Source organism: Petaurus breviceps, unplaced genomic scaffold (assembly GCF_028583685.1).
Source record: "Petaurus breviceps papuanus isolate PSGF00001 unplaced genomic scaffold, PetGlider_PUasm1.0 89917, whole genome shotgun sequence".
NCBI lineage: Eukaryota > Metazoa > Chordata > Mammalia > Diprotodontia > Petauridae > Petaurus > Petaurus breviceps.
This window is the reverse complement of record NW_027187142.1, coordinates 389407-413490: the sequence shown is the minus strand read 5'-3', so window position 1 is coordinate 413490 and position 24084 is coordinate 389407. Positions and strand designations below refer to the sequence as shown.

The 24084-nt window shown below is 51.6% G+C and overlaps 1 protein-coding gene across 2 annotated transcripts in view; it reads left to right on the top strand.

Annotated features, from left to right (window-relative positions):
• Window positions 1-24084, top strand: part of MOB2 (MOB kinase activator 2) — a 73076-nt gene that overhangs the window by 30157 nt on the left and 18835 nt on the right. The window contains exon 1 of one of the 2 annotated variants that reach the window (XM_069107331.1): window positions 12306-12507. The exons of the other annotated variant lie outside the window; for it this stretch is intronic. Within the exon in view, the coding sequence (XP_068963432.1) occupies window positions 12419-12507 (89 nt within the window). The 5' untranslated portion in view covers window positions 12306-12418. Of the gene's footprint in view, window positions 1-12305; window positions 12508-24084 lie in introns of those variants that run through there. 2 annotated transcript variants of the gene reach the window in all.

Genomic DNA, 24084 nt, shown 5'->3' with positions numbered 1-24084 from the left:
GCCAGCATCACTTCCTGCAGGGACGTTGTCTCTCGCCCGGGGCGTCTGTCTTGTGCAGAGCCCAGGGGGAGAATTGTAGCGCCGATGGCAGCAGGTCAGCAGGAGAGACAGAAGTCCAGGTTCCTGTGAGAATAAAGAAAATGCCCATGTCAGGCGTGCTTTCTAGGCTGCTTGTGATGCCTGGGGCCTCCTGGTCTCCCTCTCTCAGCTTCTGAAAGGAGGTAGGGGAGATGGTCATGATGATGGTTTGACTCATGTTTCTCCCTCTGAGAGCCTGGCATCCTGTCTCCAAATGGGCAGTTATACAGCAGTTGGTTAAATGTGTGGACTTAGACAGTGGACACAGGGCCTGGACACACAGGCCCGTGTTACTGTTTTTATCTTAGAAGCAGACAAGACATCCTAAGAATAGTACGAAATATTTGTCTTTATGGTGTCCTGTTTGAGGATAATAGGCTGTTTCCTACAAATCTAATACAGCCCTAAAGGAAACTTGGCCCTTGGCTTTGGGAGTAGAATGTATTTGCCAGAATTTCTGAGTGTGTTTGGATTCTGACATCATCTTGGAGGGTTCTTGTTGGGGTTGTGGTTTGCCCTGAATCTCTTGGGTACCTTTGTCAGTAAGACCCAAGTCTGGAGGAGAGGGTAAGACAGCCTACTCCCAGGGTGGGTACTTATTTTATTTTAGTTCTAAATTCTCTCCCTCCTTCAATCTCCTCCTCCACCCATTGAGAACACAAGAAATACAGTACCCATTATACATAGGAAGTCATGCAAAATATATTTCTGCATTAGCATGTTCTGAAAAAAATAGTAAGAGAAATAGGAAGAAATATGCTTCAGTCTGCCCCCTTGAGTCTTATCAGTTCTCTATCTGGAAGTGTATACAATTTTGTATCAGCAGCCTTTTGGAATTGTGATGGGTCGTTGTGGGTCACTGTAGCTAAGTCATTCACAGTTGATTACAATTTTGCTGTTACTATGTAGATTGTTCCCCTCCTTCTGCTCACTTCACTCTGTATCAGGTCATGCCAATCTTCCAGCTCTTCTGAGGCCATCCCTCCTCATCATTTCTTAGAGCACGATAGTATTCCATTACATTCATATACCACAACCTCGCCAGCCATTCCCCCAATGGATGAGCATCCCCTCAGTTTCCAATTCTTTGCCACCGCAGAGAGTTGCTATAAATATTTTTGTGCAAATGGATCCTTTCCCCTTTTCTTTGATCTCTTTGGGATGTAGAGGATTGCTGGGTCAAAAGATAGGCACAGTTTCATAGCCCATTGGGCGTCATTCCAGATTGTTCTCCCGAATGATTAGACCAGTTCACAGCTCTGCAATGCATTAGTGTTCCAATTTCCCCATGTCCCTTTCAGTAATTTATATTTTTCTTTTCTGTCAGATTAGCCAATCTGATGGATGTGAGGTGGTATCTCAGAGTTGTTTTAATGTGTACTACTCTAACCATTAGTGATTTAAGGCAATTTTTCATGTGACTCTTGATAGCTTTGATTTCTTCTTCTGAAAACTTCCCGTTCATATCCTCATATATCAATTGGGGAATGGCTCTTATTTTTATAAATTTGGCTCACTTCCCTATGTATTTGAGAAACGAGGCCTTGCTGTAAAAATTTTCCCCCAGTTTCCTGCTTTTCTTACAGTTTTTTCTACATTGGTTTTGTTTTTGCAAAACCTTTTTCATTTTGTGTAATAAGAAAATTAAGCATTTCATCTCCTGTGATCTTCTCTATCTTGTGTTTGGTCATGGACTTTTCCCTTCCCATAAATCTTACTGGTGATTCCTCTCATTTGTTTGTGAGATTATCCTTTATATCTAAATCATATACCCATTTTGGGCTTATCTCAGTATGGGCTGTGAGATGTTGGTCTGTACCTAGTTTCTGCCAAGCTGCTTTCTAGTTTTTTCCAAATAATTTTTGTCAAATAGTGATTTCTTTTCCCCAAATCCTGAATCTTTGGGTTTGTCAGACACTAGATTGCTGTGATAATTTACTTCTCTGTTTTGTGTATTTCATCTGTGCCACTGGTCCACTGCTCTGTTTTAACTAGTACCTGATTGTTTTGATGCTGATCACTCAATAGTACAATTGGCTATCTGGTTCTGTGAAGTCATCTTTCTTCATATTTTTTTTTTCATTTATTCTCTTGGTAGTTTTGACCTTTTATTCCTCCAGATGAATCTTGTTATTTTTTCTAGCTCTATAAAATAATTCTTTGGTAGTTTGGTTGGTATGGCACTGAATAAGTAAATTATTTTAGATAGCATTGTCATTTTTATTATATTGGCTTGGCCTGTCTATAAGTGGTTGTTCTAATACATGACCACTTTTTGTGAAGGTTCCATGGACAGCTGAGAAAAAAGGTATACATCTTTCTGTTCTCATTCAGTATTTTTTAGAAGTCTGTCGTATCTAACTTTTTTAGAATAGTTTTCATCTCCTTTACTTCTTTCTTCTTTATTGTATGATTAGATATGTCTAGGTCGAAGAGGGATAAATTGAGGTCACCTACCGTCTTTCCCCGATAATAAGACCTATCCCGAAAATAAGCCCTCCCCTTACTGTGTAAGATTCCTCTAAAATAGGCCCTCCCCCGAAAATAAGCCCTATTGAGATTGCTACTGTAGTGAAGGTGATCCCCTGTGCTACACACTACATTATGGCACCCTCTGTATGCACTGTCCCCGCCCCCCCCCGCCCGGGTGAAATGCACGCCGTGCTCCGATCTGCATCCAATCAGAGCTGCAGCAGTGAGCGCGTCATCCTGTTCTTCCCCAGTGATTTGCTTATTGAATAAAGGTACATTTTTTTGTTCACATTTACCTGTTTATTAAAATTGCTGTCAATGTTCATTAAAATAAGCCCTCCCCTGAAAATAAGCCCTCTGGTGTTTTTCTGTCCAAAAAAATTAATAAGACAGTGTCTTATTATCGGGGAAACACGGTACTATTATAATTTTATTATCTATGTCCTCTTGAAACTCATTTAATTTTTCCTTCAAGAATTTTGATGCTATACCATTTGGTATATGCATGTTTAGTATTGATACTACTTCATTATCTATAGATCTTTAAGGAAAATGTCACTTCCCTGATTATCTCTTTTAATTAGGCCTATTTTTGCTTTTACTTTATCCAAAATCATACCTACCACCTGCCTTTTTTACTTTAGCTGAAGCATAATAGATTATGATCCAGTCCCTTATTTTAACACTGTGTCTTTCTGTTTCAAATGTGTCTCTCATAAACAACATATTGTTGGATTCTGGTTTCTAATCCATTCTGCTATCTACTTGTGCTTTATGGGTGAATTCATCCCACTCATATTCATAGGTTTTTTTTCACATTTAAATAGTATTTTATTTTTTCCCCAATTACATACCAAGAACAATTTTAGCATTCATTTTTACAGGATTTTGAGTTCCAAATTTTCCTCCCTCCCTCCCCTGCCCTCTTCTGAAAATGGTATGCAGTTGGATATAGTTTATGTATATGCCAACATGACATGCATAGTTACAGGATTGCTAAGTGTAGATTTCCCACTATTATGTACTTTTATATTCATCCTTTAAAACATCATTTCCCTTTCTCTAAAGTCTGTTTTGCTTCTGGCTCCTGCCTCCCTTAATCCATATCTATTCACCCTCTTATCACCCTCCCCCACCTCCCCCAACCTCCTTCTCCTAGTCTGCCCTTCTTATTTTCTTGCTAGGTAAAGTGAATTTCTGTACCCAATTCTGGTGTGTGTGTGTGTGTGTGTGTGTGTGTGTGTATTTTTCTTTCTTCCTTTGACCAGTTCAGATGAGAGTGAGGTTAAAACATTGTCTCCTCCCCATCACCCCTCCAGTTTCCTCTCCATTTAAAATTTTTTGGGGGGTAGGGAGGCAATTGAGGTTAAATGACTTGCCCAAGGTCACATAACTAGTAAGTATCTGAGGCCAGATTTGAACTCAGGTCCTCCTGACTCTAGAGCCAGTGCTCTATGCACGGTGCTACCTAGCTGCCTCTTCACCTCCATTTTAAAAACTTCCTTGCATGTATCTGTTCTATGTATCTGTTAATTTTCTCTATTTTTTTCTCTCCCTTCCCTCCTTCTCCCATTGCATCCCTCTTTCTCACCCTTCCATTTTTTCTTTTGAAATTAAATTATCTCAATATAATAGACTCACATTTATGTGTGTATTTAAGAAGAGTCCTTCTAACTGCCCTGGTGGTAAAGTTCTTAAAGGTTACCTGGATCATTTCCCCATTTAGGAATGTAAACAGTGTGACCTTATTAAGTCCTTTATGATTTGCTTTCATGTTCACTTTTTTATGCTACTCTTGAGTCTTGTGTTTGAATGTAAGATTTTCCGTTCAACTCTGACTTCTATGTATTTCAGGAATGCTTGAAAGTCCTCCATTTCATTAAATATCCATTCCCCCCCCCCGAAGTATTCTACTCAGTTTTGCTAGGTGTGTTATTCTTCGTTGTAACCCTAGTTCCTTTGCCTTTCAGACTATTATATACCAAGCCCTCCACTTCTTTATAGTGGTAACTGCTAAGTCTTATGTGATCCTGACTGTTGGTCCCATCATATTTGAATTCTTCCTTTCTGGGTGCTTACAGTATCTTCTCCTTGACCTGAGGGCTTTTTGTTATAATACTCGTGGAGTTTTCTTTGATATATCTTTCAGGGTGTGATTGGTAGATCTATTCAGTTTCTACTTTGCCCTCTAGTTCTATGATATATAGGCAATTCTCTTTCATAACTTTTAAAAATATGTCTAGCCTTACTTTTTGACCTTGGAGTTCAGATAGTTGCGTAATTCTTAAATTATCTCTTCTCAACATTTTCCAGGTCAATTTCTTCTGAAGAGATAATTCACATTTCCTTTAGTATTTTACCCTTGTTTAATTGTTTCTTGATTTCTTATGGAGTCGTTCGCTTCCACTTCTAATTTTAAAGGAGTGATTTACTTCAGTGTTTTTGTGCCTCTTTTACTATGCTGCCAGTTCTCTTTTTACAACTTTCTTGCATTTCTTGTTTTATCCCAATTTTCCCTCTGCCACTTTTACTTGATTTTTAAAATAATTTTCTCCCTTTTAAAAAATCTCTTTAAAAAACAAACAAATCTCTTTTGGGAATTCTTGTTGGGCTTACATAGCCAATCTGTATTTTTCTTCGAGGCTTTGCTTGCATATATTTTCAAGTCATTGTCTTCTGATTTTATGTCCTGAGCTTCTTTGTCACCAGAGTAGCTTTTTCATGGTTCTTGACTTTATGTTAGGATTATGCTCTGCTCATCTCTGGGAAGATGATGAGTCTGAGTTTCTTTGTATTTATTCCATTTTCTCTCCATTTCTGTTTCTTCAATTTCAAAATCTTAAGAGGTACAGCTGTACCTGGGATATGTTTCCTCAGGCCCAAGGCAGGCTGTGTCACATCCTTGCTTAACAGTCATCCCTGACTCCTTGTGAACTCTCAGATAAGATGGAAGCGTCCCACTTGATATCTATAGCCTCTCTCCATCTCACATCAGCCTCTGTAAGAGGTTTCCATCTTAGAAATTATGTTTTCTGTCCCCTTCTTTTCTGTTTGCCCAAATCCTCCCAGGGCCTCTGGCTGCTTGGAGGCCTTGGCTGTCCCAACTCTGTTGATGATGAGGGGGTCATATGAGACCACCAGGCCTTCTGTCCTCCCACTGGGTGCTGAGGGCCTTGCATCTGCACCTCCGGACCATGGTGCCTCCCAGCTGATCGTCAGCAGGACTGTCCAGTTGGAGTAGAGCCCTCTCCAAATCTTTGTGAAATCTCAGAATCCCAGCAGACAGCAGGGGCTATTTGTTTGCATTCTCCAGTGCTGATCGCAGCCTTTGGCTTTGGCACACAGGGAGGTCTGCATCCGTCCTTCTCTCTTCCTAGTAGAACCGTGTCTCCTTGTTGGCCAGGGCTGGGTTTTATTTCGGGTTTGGTTTGGTGTCTTTTGTATTACTGTTGCCTTGTGCATAGTAGGTACCAGCTGGGGCTGATTGAGTTGAGTCTCAAAGGGGAGAATTAAATTCGGAAAGTTTTATTCCAAAGTAATCATTCCACTCCACCCCCCAACAGAAACAAACCTCACCCTCAGAGCAGTCAGGACCCACCACTGTCCACCCTTTTCAGCCTTTCATCATGTTCTTCCTTACTGTAGAAAAGCGACTTCTCTCCACCCCATTTCATTGCTTCAGTGAATGACGATGGATGCCCTTTGTGGCGGCCAGCCAGCTGGCCCCTGTGGCTAGAGTGTAATCTGCACGAGGGCAGGCAGGATAAATGCAGTCTGAGAACGTAGGGGGAGGGCTTCAGATGCCTGACGGAGAAGGTGGTATTTTGTGGCAGAACCAGTAGCCACGGTTCAGTCCTGTGTAAGCTGATGGGGCGGGAGAGTCTGGATAGGAGGCTCGTGTCTGTGGTGAGGGCTTTCTGCTGGGCCTGAGAGTGATGCAGAGATCCTGTCTACTTCAGAGGCTTTTGTGGAAGACTCTCCGTGGTTCCTGGGCTAGCTACTTTTGCTTCTTGTTTAGCCAAAGAATGAATGGGGGGGGGGTAGAAATCTGAGGGAGGGTCCCCTCCAGCCAGTCACTTCCCTGCTGAGTAGCCCTCCTCTAGGAGGTGTGCCCTGCCTCCCTGGCACTCCTGGTCATGGGCTCTCTTCCCCAGGAGTGTTACCCGGAGCACAGCCACCCCTCTCCTGCATGGGGATCTTTCAGGCTTGCGTCTTCCCTAAGGCTGTCCTTGTTCTCTGTGGACTGCCCTGCTTCCTGCAACTGCTGTTCATTAAATTCAAAAATCAGTTTCAAAGAAATTGTTATTTAAGTGGCTTTCTGAAGCCCAGATGACAAATTCAATTCAAAGAATTTAGTCAAGGAGCTCTGGTGACTTTCCACCTGAGCTCTCTGGAAAGGCTTCATTTCTCCTTCTTGTGGTCTCTGAAGCAGGTGGTGTCTTGTCTGAGGGAGCAGTCTTTGTGGCGGGTGGTGGTCAGCGCACGGTAACCGGCCTAGCCCATCCCATCGTCCCTTTGGTGCCATGCTGGGGGAGCCAGTGCGTCGCACGGAGCACCCTGACCCCTGGGCCACCAAGACCACGCTCCTTTAGGCAGGGACGTGTGTTGTAAGGATTGTATTGTCATCCCTAGGGGTTTCACTGGCCGATCAGCCGAAGGGAGAAGGGCCCTGGGACATCTGCTCGTAGCGTTTTCTGGCTACATTGGCTCTGCCTGGATCCCCAGGGGGAAGGGACTCAGGCCCTCCCAATAGCGTCCTGTGTCTAGAAGCTCGGTGGACTTGTGCTTGCACCACACCCACTCCCAGCCCCAGCCTCCCCCAATAGAAAAGGTTGGTTCAAGCACCTCCCTCTGTACACAGATGGGCCCTCTCCAAGTGGGCCGAGAATCTGGAGGTGTGTGACCTGTTTGCTGGGCAGTATTGACATAAGCCTGTGAAAACAGAAGCTGTGTGTGTGTGTGTGTGTGTGTGTGTGTGTGTGTGTGTGTGCGTGTGAGGTCAGAGGGTAGTAATAAGCCTGTGGGGCTGAGCCAAGAGTTAGCAAGCCAGTATCCATCGTTAGGGCCGTTAGGCCAGCAGCCTTCGTTTGGGAATGGGGACGTTTTAGCCTTCTGGCTTTCAGATCTCTTAGCAGACGAGATGTCTCTGGCAATTCCCAGAAGTGAGCCAGCGGGGCTAGTCGTCCCTGTACTACCAGGCAGTAGTGCCCTGGCTGGTCACCTGTGTGCTAGGCCCTGGGCAGCCTTTCAGCTTGGTGGCAGGAGGGTCGTGATCGAGAATGTCCCCATTCCACGAATCCTGGGGGGTTGGGCCCAGATGGCCGCTCCTGGGGCACACTGCATTCCCTGGAATAGCTGGCATCTGGTGACTATGGGATGAATGGCCAGTGGGCATCAGCCGAGCTCACAGGGCAGGGCCGCTGATACAGTGGCCTTCTCTTATCTCCTTACTGTTGGGGGTGTGGAGTGAAGGGAGAAGCGGATCTAATCCTTTCTGCTGGCGCCACTGTGACCAGTCAGTCTGGAACCCAGGGCGCCCATGAGCCTGCTGGGAAGTGCCCAGTGGCCATCACCTCCCTTGGCCTGGGCAGGTGGTACCATCAGCCAGCTGTGTGCCAGGCCTGGTGCTGGCCAGACCCTCAGCGGGGATCTAAGGATGTTCTTGGCCCTGAAGCCCAGCCCTGAGCCAGCGGTGGTGCCCAAGGTCCTGGGCCTGACCGGGCCAGGTCCGTGCTGCTGCTGGACAGTCTTGGCTCCCTGGGGTCTTATATTGGGAGCACATTACCCCTCCCTGTCGCCCTTCTGGTCATCAGTGAGAGTCCCAGAGTAGCCCAGTCTGGGGCTTGGCTCTGTGACAGGGAAGCAGGAGGGGAGAAAATGAGGTAGCGGTCATTGCACAGCAGGCACCGCACCACGTGCTTTACAATCAGCATCTCTCTGGGCCCTCGCAGCCACCCTGGGATGGTGGCACTGTTAGAATACCCATTTTATAGATGAGGAAATTGAGGCAGGCAGTGGTTAAGTGATTGCCCGGAGCCCCACAACTAGTAAGTGTCTAAGGCTGGGATGGAGCTCAGGTCTTCCTGACTGCGCACGGTGCCCCCTGCCAGCAGGGAAACAGGTTGTGGTTTGTCTTTTCGTCTCTGAGCCCAGTGCCTCAGACAGTCATTGCGGGAGCCCTCCCCATGCCCTTGTGTGGCCCTGGGCCCTGTGACAGCAATGCCAGAGGAGGCTTCGGAGAGAGGAGCCCCAGGGTGCTCACTGGGGGCCCAGGCAGAGCGCTGAGCTGGCCCTGCCCCTCAATACCATTCACTCCCCTGTGGCTGGTGGTGGCAGCTCTCACTGAGCAGCGTTTGCTTAGGAGACAGCAGAGAAGCAGGGGTGGTGGTAAACCTGCGTGCTCCTGGACGTGCAGGCCCAGGACAGCATCCCACCTGCTGTTTGTGGCAGTCACAGCCTACCTTAGGGAGGTGGGGAGGGCAGTGACCCGCTGGGGACCGCGGGGAGGGCCGTGCCAAGGCTCTGTCTCTCTGGTGGGCAGGAGGCTCAGGGAGGGAGCTGTAGCGTCCTGGGTGGGTGGGAGGAATCATCAGGGTCCCTCCAGGGCTGGGAGAGAGTTTCACTACTCCCCTGATCCTAGAAAGTCAGGGTTGTAAGACCCGATATGTGTGTCCTTGGCCCCAGCAAATATTGGTTTTTAAGAGAGTGCTATCACAATACGTAAACATCCATGCTTAAAATGGAATCCTCACCCCCTGGAGAAGCATCATTGGGCAAAAGTCACTGGATACACTGCTGGAAAGGTGGTGTCTAGTTCGTCCCCCTATTCTCCCCCAGGGCCCCCCCCCACCCCTGTCTCCCCAAGCCCCCCCTAGCCCCTCCTACAGCCCAGCCCTCCCTTCAGAAGTAGCTGCTCAGCCAGGGTCCCCTGTGGCACCAGACCTTGGACTGTATCTACTCATTTCTCAAGGGGAGCCGACTCTTCCCCCACCCCTATGCCCATGAATGAGGCCCTTCCTCTGGATTTCGCTGCCTCCCCTTAGGATGTAAGCACTTTGAGGGTAGGCCATGGCCTTCTTCTTGCTTACATTTCTCTAATATGTAACAGTGCTCAGCCCAGTACCGGGCCCATAATCAGTTCTGTATGAAATGCTTGTTAACTGACTGAAAAAAATCACTCCCCTTCTTCCATTTTATGCAGGGGTTCTGAACCTGCAGCCCACAAACTGATTCTTTTAATATTTTGGTAACTTTTCATATTGGTGATTCGGTGGGTAGAGTGCCAGGTCTGGAGTCAGAGGACCTGAGTTCAAATCCAGCCTCAGAAATGTATTAGCTGTGTGACCCTGAGCAAGTCACTTTGCCCTGTTTGCCTCAGTTTCCTCATCTGTAAAATGAGTAGAAGGAAATGGTAAACCTCTCCAGCATCTCTGCCAAGAAGCCCCCAGGGGTCATGAAGAGTTGGCCACGGCCAAAAAAAACCCAACTGAACAGCATGCTTCAGTACAGCTGAGTCCCTTTGTGAGCCTACAGGCTTTCCGTGCCCTTGGGAGGGCGCCAAAGGGCTGTGCCCCTGGCGGAGGCCTGAGAACCCGCCTCCAGTGCAGTCTTTTCTCATCTGATATTCTGAACAGATAATTCCCCCTAAAAGTTTGGTGAAAAGGTCTCAGATACATTCAGAGCAAATAAAATATAACTCTTAAAGTTGACCAGGTGTTCAAAGGATAAGAGCATTGAATGGGGCAGACAGACCTTGTCATGTTTTAAATACTGACAGCCGTGCGGTGATGGCTGCGCTTTTCAGAAGTCATGAATGCCGGGCTCAGAGGGCCACGACATCCATCTTACACCCAAGTCCAATCAGGAAGTGGCTGTGATGCCCTGATATGGGCTGCGCACACTACCAGCCTATAGGATTACAGCAGCCACTGCTCCCTCAGGAAGCTTGCAGTCTAATGAGGGAACCTGCAGCCAGGTTTATGTGCAAATGACTTAGAGACTGTAGAAGGGAGATAATCCTGCAGGAAAGCATGGCCATTAAGGGGGATCAGGAGAGGGAACCCAGAAGGCAGGGTGTTCTGGGCATGGAGGACAGCCAGGGAAAGTGCCCAGGGTTGGCATCTTGTGGGAGGAGCAGAGAGATGGCAGCTGTCACTGGATCCGAGAGTGCCTGGGAGGAGAAGGAACAGGATTTTCGATTGGATCTTGGAGGCAGTGGAGCACTGTTGCATTGACTGACTAGGGTTTGTGAGGTGGGCTGCAGGGGCTCAGGCAGGCCGGCAGCTGCTGTTGCCATGGGCCAGGGGGAGGGGATGGGGGCCTCCCCTGGGGCATAGCAGATCAGGGGGCTAGAGGGGTGAAGCCAAGAGATCCCCCAGGCAGAAATGACAAGACTGGAGACTGGCTAACGGGGATGAAGAGAGGGTGAGGTGCAGAGGGTGGCCCTTGAGCTGTGGACCTCTGGACTGGGGTGCTCGTGCTGCCTTTGGCAGTGATAGGGAAATTAGGAAGAGGACAACATTTGGGGCAGATAGTAACTTTTGCTTTGGACATGTTGAATTTCAGTTGAATATGAAGGAAATGGGAGCCTGGAAGTCAGGAGAGAGCTCAGGGCTGAGCCTCCAGGACACCCTCCGGGACTGGTGGGTAAAAAGGCTGCTGCGCCGAGAGCCTGAGGACTGGCCAGCCTGGTCCGGTAGCTAGGAGGACAGGAAAGGCCGCTGGATCTGGCGATCCTGAGATCCCGGTGGGGTGGAATTGGAGGGTGGAAGCCTGGTTGGAAGGGGGTCAAGTGGAAGCTTGGGTTGGAGTCGGTTTTCTCAGAGTTTAGCCCCAAGGCGGAGGGAAGAGAGGATTGCAGCGAGCAGGGATCAGTAGGGTTTTGCAGATGGGAGAGACACGGCGTGTTTGTGGACAGTCAGTTAATAAACATTTATTAAGCACCTCCTGGATGGCAGGCGCTGAGTATACAAAAAAAGAAGAGGCCCAAGAGAGCCTTTGCCCTCCAGGAGCTTGCCATCTAACCCAGAGAGACGCCCCAGGAGTGTGTTAGCGGGAAATGGTGAGACACAGTGGGGCTTCCGGCACACAGGGCCCCGGGAGGTCTGTCCCGGCTCCTGGCTTCTGGCAGGATGACGTGCCTGGAGCTTCTGGAAGCCCAGCCCGCAGCTAGGTGGGAAAGGGAGAGGAGCCAGCAGACAGGCAGTGTGGGGGTGGGGGCGGGGCGGAGGGGGGGGGGGGGGGGGAGGAGGGCCAGAGGGCACCTGAGGGATGGGAGATCAACAGTAACAGCGGCATTCCCCTGGCTCCTCCCGTGTGCCAGGGGCCATCTCCTTGCGCCCTCCGGGCGCTGCGTGCCAAGAGGGCCTCTGCTGTTGGCTGCGGGCTCCCGGGTCGGTCCGTCCTCTCTGTGTGCCCAGGGGCTGCGGGCTGGGCTTCAGGGCGGGAGCACGGGATTCCCCACAGTAGAGTGGGGCGCCCCGCTGGCCAGCTGCCTCTGCAGGGCCCGAAAGCAGCCCTCCCCTGCCCCGGTGGCGCGGCCCTGGCCAGCCCCGGAGGCGCGGCCCTGGCCAGCCCCGGAATGCCAGGCTCGCCCCTCCCAGATAGGCGGCCGCACATTGCGCCCTTGTGCTGCGCAGCTCTCGGGCTCCCCAGCGCTCCTGGCTGCGGCTCTGCCCAGCTGTTTGTCTTGTGGGGCGGGGCTTCGCCTTTCCTTGGCTGCCTTCTCATTGGCTGGGCCCGCGGGAGGTGGGCAGGCGGGCAGGAGTGAATGTGGTCGGACTTGTTTTCAGACAGCCGGAGAAGGGAGGGAGCCCCTGCCCTGCGCTCTGCCCTGCGCGCTGGCCCCTTCTGCGCTTTGTCCTAGACCATGGTCGGAGACAGAGCCGTGCCCAGCCCGCCCCCCAAAACCGGCCTGAGTTGCAAGATGGTCCTGCAGGCCGTGGGCAAAGTGCTCAGGTAACGATCGCGCCCCCTTCGCGGCCGGGAACTGGAGGGCGCTGGCCTCGGAGTGTTGGCAGCAAAAGTTAGCAGCGCTCGGGACGGGCTCTCCGGGGGGCGGGGGGGGGCGAAGGGCTAGGGCAGCCAGTGGCGCTTGTGCTGTCTGTGTGCCCCTTGCCCTGCAGTATGTTTGTGAGTGTGTGCAGTGTTTGTGTACTGTTTGTGAAAGTGTGTGCACAGTGTGTGTGTGTGTGTGTGTGTGTGTGTGTACTCTGTGTGTTTGCGTGGCCCTGGGCTGAAGCAGCATCTCTGAGGTGGAGGGGCCCTCCCTGGGTCCTGGGTCCTAGAGAGAGAGATCCTGGAGGGAAGTCAGGACACAAAGGAGAGGCTGCATTTGGGCTGTAGCCCCTTGGAGCTAGGGGATTCTGGGTGGCCAGGCCATCAGGAAAGCTCCTGGGGCCCAGAGTGCACCTCACAAGCCCAAAGAAAGCAGGGAGGTCATACTCCCAGGAGGCTCCTGCTCCCCTAGGCAGCTCCCAGGCTTAGCAGAGCCCCCCAGACGTGACAGGGCCTGTCCTGCGCCACATGGGAAGCATGTCCCGAGCCAGGAGACCCCTACCCCATAGTAGCTTGGAGAGGTCCCTGGAGCCTGCTTGGTTGGGACTCTTGAAGGAAAAGGGAGCTAGGGTGGGTGGGGCATTGCCTCTGCTGCAACTCTGCCCTTTTTCGTGGGGGGGTGGAAGGCTCCCCCTCTTGTGAAGGAAGCCCCAGCACAGCGGTGGGGGAAACTCAGTTCCTTGGGTGACGCTGCCTGCCGGGTAGAGGGCAGACCCCCATAGCAACATCTGCCTTCTGGCTGGCTGCTTCTCCCCTGCCTGGGGGAGATGGTTCAGGGCTAATGATACTGACCAGAGGGCCACCCTGGGGCTCAGGGATCGGTGCAAGCCTGCTCACTCATGTTGCTGACATGGCCTTGCTTCTGAGAGTGTGTGTGTGTCCATATGTGTCTGCTGGCAAGCATGGTGTGTGTGTGATTGGGGTGTGTGTGTGTGAAGTGGGTGTGTGTGCTGTATGTGTGGTATATATGTGTGTGCGCACTGTGTGTGGTGTGTGTACACAGTGTGTGGTGTATGATGTGTGTGTGTGATGTGTGGTTATATGTGTATGTACACTGTGTGTGATGTATGTGTATGTGCTGTATGTGTGGGGTGTGTGTGTGATGTATGTGGTGTGTACACACTGTATGTGTGTGGTATGTGTATGATGTGGGTGTGTGTATGTGCTGTACGTGTGGGGTGTGTGTGTGCTGAATGTGTGGGGCGTGTGGTGTGTGTGTGTGTGTGTGCGTGTGTGAACAGGCATGTGGGAAGGAGCCCATGCTGCTCTCCCTGGGGCCCGCTCTCCCTTTCCAGCCCTCTCTCAGCAGACCATGACAGTGCGGACCACAGGCCTCCCATCTTTCTCGGGCTTCTTGGTTCCTGGATCCCAGACTGTGCCTCTCATACGTGCTGGGAAGCGGATGTCTGGACACAAGCCAGGGGTGGGGGCTGTTCTTTGGCTTGGCTCCCCCTGCCCTCTTCTCCTTCTGCCCCCCCCCCCCGGGGGTTACCCCCCCCCCCCCGCCCAGTCCCAAAGGCAGGCATCTCAGAGAGGGCCACAGGAACGGGTTCAGTGCCGCGCCTCCTCCGAGGCGCAGGATGAGGGGAGAGGTGCGGCTGCTGCCTCTCAGGGTCCTCCCTTCCATGCCGGGAGAGCTCCCCTCAATGGGCCTGAAATGTGCTTCTCTGCCAGGCACCCTCCTCACTCTCTGAGGTGACGCAGGAGAAACTCTTACAGCCCCGCAGGGGCTTGTGGCCGAGCAGCCCAGATGTCCCCAGCCAGTCGGTTACCGCCCGGGTCACCTCCCAGCTGATCCACTCTCAGTCCCCCAAAGGGTAGGGCCTGCCCAGAGGCGGCTCAGCTGCAGAACCTGCAGCTTAGGCCCGAGTCTGAGGAAGCTGCCCAGGGCTTCCCAAAGTCCCACTGCTGATGTCCTCTTGATTGCAAACCCAGATGGCACAGGGGTCTCCCGGCATGGAGGGGCCATGCCGTGATGGAGATTGTGCCTCCCGAGGCACACACTGGCCAGCTGTAAGGCGTCCCCTCGATAGCCCCGGGCCCTCTCACTTTCTCTCCTGACCAGTCTGCCTTTCTGGTTACCCACCCAGAGTGGTTGGGCTGGCTTCTGCCTGAGCCTGCTGCGTTCTGTCTCGCAGCCATAGCCCCAGTAGCGCACTGGCCAAAATGATGTGCTTGTTTGGTTTACTGAAGGTAATCAGTGTGGCTGATTTTGAGTCACACCAGGAGCGTGGGATGTGTTCCCTGATGCCAGATTTCCAGGTGTTCTCTTTGACTCTGCCTTGTGATCTGGACCATAGCCGTTCTTCAGACATTTGGTTTTGCCTTTGTGAATGGTTAGGCCAGCTTAGTCATCCTGCAACATCACAGCAGCACCCACTGGCAGCAGCCTTCAGAGGCCCTTGCCATCCAAGAGGAATCCATCTTGAGCATGGATCCCTTCTAGCGGTAGCCTGCGGCTCCCTGTGGACGGCCACTGCTGCTTAGTGTGGCCAGAGGCCAGACCATCTTTCTTTTGTGAAATCTGGATTTCTTGGTGTGCTGTGTGGACGGGAGACAGGTGTGTCTGTCCATTCTGCTGCCTCGGGTGCTATTTTTGGATGGTCAGCAAACAACGCGGCCCAGTGGCATCCCAGAGGTGGGAGAGGGGATGTCCTGTGGAACATTCACGGAGGTGGGTCGATGGGGCTGGAAGACGGACGTGGCCTGCTGAGGTGGATGGTTTTTGTCTTTTGGGGTTACTAATAAGCTCCATGATTTTTTTAAGTCAATGCCTTTCCTCACACCTGGTCTGTCCCTCCTTCCTCAGATGCTCCGTGCACCTACACAGCTATCCCCTCTCCTTCAGGCCTCACCTGTCTAGCCAGACTGCCATACCTGGCCTTACTCTTTGTGCCCATCCTGCCAGCTGCCCGAGTTCACTAAGGAATATGGTCCTGCAGTCCTGGTGTGGTGGCCTCACTCGCTGACCCCCTGCCTGGCTTCTCCTGTCTCAGTTAAAGTCTCAGGCCAGCCAGGAGCCCTTTTCGGGGCTCTGTGCTCTGCCCCCTTAGAATGGGAACCACAGCCTCGGAGGTGGGGCTGCTGTGGCCCTTCTTCCTGTCCTCAGTGGTCACCCCAGATCCAGGAGGGCTCCTTGACCAGTTTCCTGCCTCTCCGCACTTGCCCTGACCCTTCACTCTCTCCTCTCAGTAAATCTTGTAGAGGACTCCTATCCTGCATTGCTCTGCCCCTTGGTGGCCTGTCTTTTGGTCTCTTTGTTGTGACCATTAATTGACATCAGCTACACGGTGGTGTGAATCACTATAGCCCGCGTCCACGTCCCGTGTCCCATTGTCCCGTTTTTTGTGGTCAGTGATTGCCTTAAGTAAATCAGGGTGGAGTTATTTCATTGCATAACATTTGCCCTCATCTTTATTCTTTCTTCCAGTTTCATACGGATTTCATTCTGCAAAGCCAGGGGTCTCACTGGGCACAGACACCTGAATCTGAAACGACTGCCCTGGCAGGATCCCCTCGCTTCCTGTCCATTTACCCATAGGCGCCATTGGCTTTTCTGCTGGTCTTGGGCTCCTTCTGATTCTTTTCTCAGCATGGTGCTGAAAAGGGCTCAGGGAGGGTGGAGTTGTGGAGCCCTCTCGGGGGTCTGCTTGGGAGATGGGGTGAGATGGCCTCCGGGCAGCCCCAGGACGTCGGCCGAGGCAGCTTGTGACGCCCTGGGCTTTTCTGGTGCTGGCTCAGCCCCTGCCTCTGGCTGGTGGCAGGTGTCCTAAGTTGTGTTGTGGACTAGACACTGTCTTTCTTCTGCCCAGGAGGGAGTGGGCGCCAAGGGGGAAGGTCAGCATGGTCGGCATCTTTGCCCTGGCACCTACCGAAGGAGGCCAGACCATCTACAGACTGATTGTTAGAGGCTGCAGCTGGAGGGTCTTTCATCCATCCAGCAAGGCAATAATTAGCACTTACTGTGTTCTGGGTGCTTGGGCTACGAAGCATTCATGGAGCTGTTTAAGATTTGCAAAGCACTTTATGCATCTTAAGCCATTTGGTCCTCACAACAACCCTGGGAGACCGGCACTGTAATTATTCTCCATTTACAGATGATGACACTGAGGCAGACAGGTTAAATGACTTGCCCAGGGTCATATCTGAGTCAGGATTCAAACTCAGGTCTTCCAGACTCCAAGCCTAGGAGCTCTCAAGGGCTGACAGTTCTGTGGGGTCATAGCTGAGTAAATGTAAATCGCTCTCCAGCTGTGGGTGGGGACAAGATTGGCCTTAGAAGGAGTCTGGGTCTGCTAAGAGGCCAGGGTGGGGCTGCGTGGTATTGTGGGCAGAGGCCAGCCCAGGGACGAGGCCCTTCTGAGCAGAAGGGAGCCAGCAGGCTGGCGTATCTGGCACAGAGAGTGCCTGGCAGCTGGGCAGGGAAGGGTGCAAGATGCCTTTGGCGCTGCTCCCGTGGGGGCTGTGCATGAAAGGGGCGTTTTGGCAGCTCCTATATGAAGAGGGTGCAGAGAGGGGGAGAGGCTGGGCAGCACTGATCTGCGCATGGGCAGGGAGTTAGGAGCTTGGTAACTGCACGAGAAACGGAGCAAAGCAATGGCCGGACACGGGGAGCAGAGGGAAGAAGGGCTGTTCACTTCCAAGGTGGGGAATCTTGAAGCCTGCCCTAGAGACAGATTTGAGGAGGCCGGGTGGCTTTGGACCTGGCCCACGGTCATACGGGTGTTGGGAGACCGTCACGCTGTAGCCACAGCCAGTGCCCACCACAGAGGACATGGAGGAGGTGCTTGGTAAAGGCCTTTTGTTGTGGTTGGGGGAGCCTCAGGCCTCATATTCCTTGACCGTGTGACCTTGGACATGTGTCTTCCCCTGGGCACGGACCGTGGCTCAGATGCCTTTCTACCTCAAAGCCTCCAAGTTTGAAGAGGGAAAAGGTTATTCCATGGACTTTCTCCCCTGGTCTCCTTGGCTCCTTTTTCCCCCCTCCAGTCCTGCTCAGCCTAGGCAGCTGGCCAGGTGAGAGCACACTGAGCCAGCATCCAAGGTGTCTTGGGCCATCCTTCCTCTGAGTCTGTGCCCAGACCAGTGTGTTCAGGAAGAGCCTGGCCTTCTTTGGCTGGTGCATCTGCTCCAGTCCCTGCCTGTCTCCTGTCTCCACCATCCTGCCGGGGCCCATCCCTCCAGAGGGAGTTCCAGGGCCCCCTCCTTCATGAGACCCAAGCTTCCCAGCCAGGGCCACTCAGTCCTGTTTGTCTCCCAGATGGGGCCTGCTCCCCATCTCCTTGGCACAAACAAATGGATGACGGAGTCTTTAGTAAGCCCTCGGTACGTGCTGAGATCCAAGGAGACACATAGAGGAGCGGGGACAGGGGTAGAGGGGACCTGAGATGGAGATGGAGCTGTGGAGGGCTTTGACTTGCCCTTTCTGGGACTGGACGAAGCAGGGGGGCCTGCAGAAGGGTTGGCAAGGGACAGCCGGGGGCTGGAGTGGGGCTGGATCGTCATTCAGGAGCATATGCAGAGCCAACCGGTGTTGGCAGCTTCCAGGTTTCCAAGTACTTTCCAAATAGGCTCTCACTGGAGCCTCACGGCTGCCCTGGCAGGTCAGTGCTTCTCAGGGACCCATTTTACAGTTGAGTGACGGGAGGCAGACAGGGCAGGTCACTCGCCCTGCCCCGCGTACCACAGCTAGCCACTGTCTGACACCAGATTTGAACTTGGGCCTTCTTGACTCCAGACCATCTTCATCTTCTCTGACTAACTAAATCCTGGTTGGTCTCTTCTCTAGCCACAGCTGAGAAAAGATGCCCAGAGTGCTCAGAAATGTTTTTAACTTGTTGAACAGTACAGTGCGGACACCTTGCTGTCTGCCCTCTGTGTATCTGCCTTTCCTGGGATCCGGAAAGGCTCTGTGTACGACAGAGCAGGTGTGCTGACTCTGGAAGGCAGCTGGGCATTCTCGTTCTCAGGTGGGTCAGACAGACAGAGGCACGGAATGGGAGATAAGATATGATGGATGAGGTCTGGCAAGGGGCCCAGTTGGCCTGGACCTACTGAGTTCATGAAAGAGCATGTGGCCTCATGAAGTCTGGAGAGTCAAGGATGACAGGTGGGCCCAGCTCCCACATGGCAGGGCTGGCGTTCAAGTCCGTGTTGCCTCCTAACTCCTAGTCATGGAGCTTTTGTGAAAGGTATGTTCCCCACAGGACTGTCATCCTGGGACTGTGGGTTCGGAGTCAGGAGGGTCCTCCATTTTACAGATGGGCAAACTGAGGTCTCTGGAGGTGAGTGCCTTGCCCAGTGTCACACAGATTGGTGGTCAGGCTGAGGCTTGAACTTGCAGCCTTAGACTACAGATCGATCCCTTTTCCCTCCTGCACCATAGGAGGAGGGGTTCTGATCCTGCCTCCCTCCTCTCCTCCTTTCTCCACTCTGTGCGTGAGGAAGGGTCCGAGGCATGGTCCCTGCCTGTCCTGGACAGCGATCTCCTTTAGCTTTACTTCTTGGCCTGTGCCTCCTCCTTCCTTCCCTCAACCCCATATCATTCCCTTTCTTGTGCATTTTTCTCTGGTCATACCCCTAGTGCCAACAGCCTCCCTGAAGGTGAGACACAGAAGGGTCCACACAGCTCCTAGGAGTCTGAGACTGGATCTGAACTCAGGTCCTCCTTAATGCCCTTAGGAATCCTGTGTCAGGGCCCTCCTCCCCAGAGGTCTGCTGCCCCTCCTCTCTCTAGCTTGCACCATCTTCCTGCCAAGTCATCCTCCCTCTGGCTTGGGTCATAATGGGTGGGGTGGAGCAGGACAGGGCCTGCATTTGATCCACTCCTTAAAAGGGAGAGGAAACATGGGCTTTCTCCTCCTCATTCTCTCTCTCCTGGGACAGAACTGAGCTGGGCCCTTTGGAAGTGAGCCTTACAAGCAGTGAAGATGCCTGGAAATGAGTCAGATCTTTGACAGCAGTAAACAGAGGGCCACTGTTGGCCCTGGGGATCCTGGAGGAGGAGCTGGGGCCCAAAGTAGCTTTTTATTGGTCCTACCAGGACCCCCTTTAGGGGCATGGGAAGATGGGCAGCAGTGCCAGGAGGCCACAGCCCTGGAAGAAGCCACAGAGCTTGGGCCCACCTGGCCCAAGAGCCGCCCAGACTCATTTAGATTTTGTACAGCCTCAGGCAGCCAGCACTCCTTATGAGGACAAAAGCTGGGTTTTCCTGGCTGACCTCCAGCCTGTTCCCACCCATTGCTTCTCTTTCATCCCCCTGGGGCCAAGCAGGACAAGGTTTCCTTCTCCCTGGCTACCTGTGGGGAAATAGCCTTGTCTTAAGATTTCCCATGAACATTCCCCCCTCATCCCCATTGCACTGCGGCTGGACCAGTATCCACCTGTCACCTTCCCAGACCAAGACCAGGCTGCCAAGCCACTGCTGTTCTCTGTTCTTTTTAAAAATGCATTTTCATTTTACTTTTGGCCCTAGATTCTTTCCTTCAATCCCCACCCCGATTGAGAAGGTAAGAAATACAAAACTCATTACAGATATAAAGATTTGCAAGGCAAATGTCTGCATTAGCCATGTAGACTAATGGAGAAAAAAAACCCAAACCCCATGAAGGTCAGAGCAGTGCTGCCTCAGTCTTCTCTGTGAGTCCATCACTTCTCTGTTTGGAGGTGGGCAGCTGTGTCCTGCCAAGGAGACCCCTAAGGGTTTTGTACTGTCTGCAGTTATTTTAAAGGGAATTTCTCTTTCGGGCTCTTCCTGCTGGATGTCGCCGGTAGAATATAGAAATGTGGATAATTTCTATCCTGCAACTTTACCGAAGTTGTTCATTGTTTTGATCAGTTTGAACTTTCAAGGGCTCTCTGAGGAACCATCGTTATCTCATCTGCAAAGAGGGATCGTTTCATTCATTTAATTTCCTTTCCTCGTCTCACTGCTGTCACCACATTTCTATGTGATGTTGGTTGATAATGGTGGTCATGAACACCTTTGCTTTACCCCTGAGCTTACTGGGAAGGCTTCACGTTTATCCGCTGTGCAGAAATGCTGCTTCTTGCTTTTAGATACTGCTCCGTTCAGTCCTGTGTTTTCTAGTATTTTTAATAGGAATGCGTGTTATATTTTATCAAAAGGTTTTCTGAATCTGTTGATAGCATCTTAATGATTCTTCTAATTGACATGGTCAGTTTCCTTATATTGCATCAACCCTACGTTCCTGGTATAAAGTCTGTGGCTTTGTGATACGTTGCTGTAATCTCCTTGCTAGTGCTTTATTTAAAAGGTTTGTGTAAATATCCATTCGGGAACTTGTTCTGTGGTTTCCCTTCTCTGTTTTTGCTCTCCCTGGTTGAGGTTCAGAGTCTTGTCAGTGTCATAGAGGAGCTTTGATGGGACTCCCTCTCTTGTATTGGAACGCCTGGTGGGGTTTGCTTGTCAGGCCTCCTAGTCATTTCTGCTCTCCATTCCTAAGAGACAGCTCTAGAGGTCCATAGCTCAGGGCAGTCTCCCTCACATTCACCTGTTGGGAAGACTGGGCCACACAGACGGTACAAAGGAGAGTGGCCGGCCAGCGGCTTTGGCTTCCTGCCGTTGAAATGGGGGAACCACATGCAAACAGATATGGACAAATAAGATAGAAAGTCGGGGTCAGTTGGGGAAGGCTAAGAAGGAGGAGATGGGACGTTAGCCGAGACTTGGCCTTGGCCGAAGCTAGGAGAAGAGTGCCAGGTGGGGGGGCTACGGCCACGGAAAGTGTTCACAGTCGGGAGATGGCATGTCATGGGCGAGGATCAGCCAGGAGGCAGGGGTCACTGGATCACAGAGGACATGTGGGAAGGCGGAGACTGGAAACTGTGTTAGGAGGGCCTTTCAGTTTTATCCTGGAGGTGATAGGGAGGGGCCGCTGGGTTTATTGAAAGACATGGACAGCTGAGTGGGAGATGCATAGCAGTGTGGGGAGACCAAGGCAGGCAAAGCCACCAGCAGGCATTGCAGTGGTCCAGGCATGAGGTGCCCAAGGCCTGCACCTGACGAGGGGTGGGCTAGAGGAGAGGAGGGAAGGTAGAAACACTGGCCTTGGAAGGGGGTAGTGAGGTGGGAAGAGGAGAGGGCAGGTGGGAGCCAGTCCTGGCTGTGTGACACAAGCTTTTTCTGACCTGCTTTTTAATAGTGTTTGTTTTTCTGTCTTTGCTCAGTGCAAAGGCACTTTCTCTCCCTCCGCCTGTGTTCTCCTCTCCTCTCCTCTCCTCTCCTCTCCTCTCTCTCTCTCTCTCTCTCTCTCTCTCTCTCTTTCTCTCTCCCTCTCTCCCTCCCTCCCTCCCTCTCACGCTTTCTCCTTTCTCTCTGTGTCTGTCTCCCACCCTGCCTGCTCCCCTGCTTTCTTCAGTAAGTGTGCCCAACTTTCTCCTTGCAGACAGGGAATGGTTATTTCCACCCCTCACCACACACACACATACCTACAGAAGGCCAATGTTCACCATTTGGTGTGGGTGGGAGATGCAGGTCGATATTCAGGTTTCCCTGTAACATTTTCCGGTCTCGCTGAGAGAGGGAGATCCAGCTGGCCAGTGACTGGTCTCCCCTTTGTCTGTCCCTGTGGTGTGGTCCACACTCCCAGAATGCAAAACAAAACAGCTTGTCTCTATCTGGAGATAAAACTCATTGTAAAAGTGGCCTGTCACTCACAGGATGTAAGGGTGAGAGATGGCAGAGGAGGGGAAGACATGGAGGGAGGCCGGGTGCCCTGGTCCAGGGCAGTCTCACACTAGCTGTCTAGGTCAGTGCTTCCGTGGAGGGTGGCAGGACCTTTGCCTTTCACGGGACTGATGGCTGGTGTACATGTCCAAACAGCTTCCCCTCAGCCCCTTCAAGTACTGCCTTCTGGGATCCTTCAGCTCCTCCTAATAGCTGAGAAAAATGACACTTCCCACCATCAACCATGAAGCGGTTAAATCACAGTGCAGGAGTGCGTGTCATGAAGCCTCTAAAGGATCAGCTGCTTTTTGTGTTCAGAGAAGTGGGGGAGGTACTTGTCCATGGAGGTTGGTACAGTGGCCTGGGGGCTGCAGGAAGATGTCCTTAGGGAGGGCAGCTCCAGGCAAAAGCCAGGCAAGGCCAGGGCTTCCTTGGAAGGTGGGAGGTGAGGCTGGGAAGTCAGGGTGGGTCTGAGGCACCTTGCCACATTCTGGGAAGGCTGTCATTTCACGTCAAACACAACTAACTAGCTCTTGATGAGCTAAGGTATGGCTTCGGTGAATTTGCACTTGATCAAATTGTGTGTGTGTGTGGGGGGCAGCTAGGTGGTGCAGTAGATAGAGCAGGAAGTTCAAATCTAGCCTCAGACACTTCCTAGCTGTGTGACCCTGGGCAAGTCACTTAGCCCTGTTTGCCTCAGTTTCCTCATTTGTAAACTGGGCTGGAGAAGGAAGTGGCAAACCACCCCAGTATCTCTACCAAGAAATCCTGAGTGGGGTCACAGAGAGTCTGGCACAACTGAGAAAACTTCACCCACAAATCTGTGCGTCCTTATAATTTGCATCATTTGCACCAGCTCTCGGCCAGGCCTTCCCATTCTGCACTCTCTCTCCTGATCAAGCCTCTCACCCAGACTCGGCTGCAGTGGAAAGATTATGGAGCCCCCAGACGGGCTGACCTCAGCTCTGCTGGTCAGCATGGGCGCTGTGCCTCGGGCTGGCTCCTGGCCTCAGGGTACTTACACTCTTTGGAAGGAGCTAGACATCGAATCCACAGCTGGGCCAGACACAAGGATCCTCCGAGGCCCTGTGTCTGCTGGCAGCACGAGCAGCACCTTCCCTCAGGAAACACCTATGCTGGGGCCCTTGGAATCCACCAGAAGCAGCCACAGGCCCTGAGATGCCAGAGGGGCTCAAAGAGGGGATCCTGGGTGAGACCAACCAGGGCCAACCCCCCAAACCCAGTTGCAGCAGGGGCAGAATCTGACACAGGCCTGGAAAGAATTTTTATAGCCAATGTCTCGGATAAAGGCCCCATTTCTAAAAGATAGGGAGAACAGAGTCAAATTTAAAAGATCAGTCATTCCCAATTGACATATGGTCAGGGGATATAAACAGGCAGTTTTCAGACAAAGAAATCACAGCCATCTATAGTCATATGAAAAAATGCTCTAAATCGCTACTGATGAGAGAAATGCAAATCAAAACAACTCTGAGGTACTACCTCAAAACTATCAGATTGGCTAACATGACAGAACAGGAAAACGATAAATGTTGGAGAACATGTGGGAAAGTTGGAACGCTAAGGCATTGTTGGTGGAGCTGTGAGCTGATCCAGCCCTTCTGGAGAGCAGTTTGGAGCTCTGCCCACAGAATCATAAAGCGGTGTCTGCCCTTCGACCCAGCAATGCCACTTCTAGGTTTGTCTCCCACAGAGATTTTAGAAAAGGGGAAAGGACCCACATGAGCAAAAATATTTACAGCAGCTCTTTTTGTGGTGGCCAAGAGTTG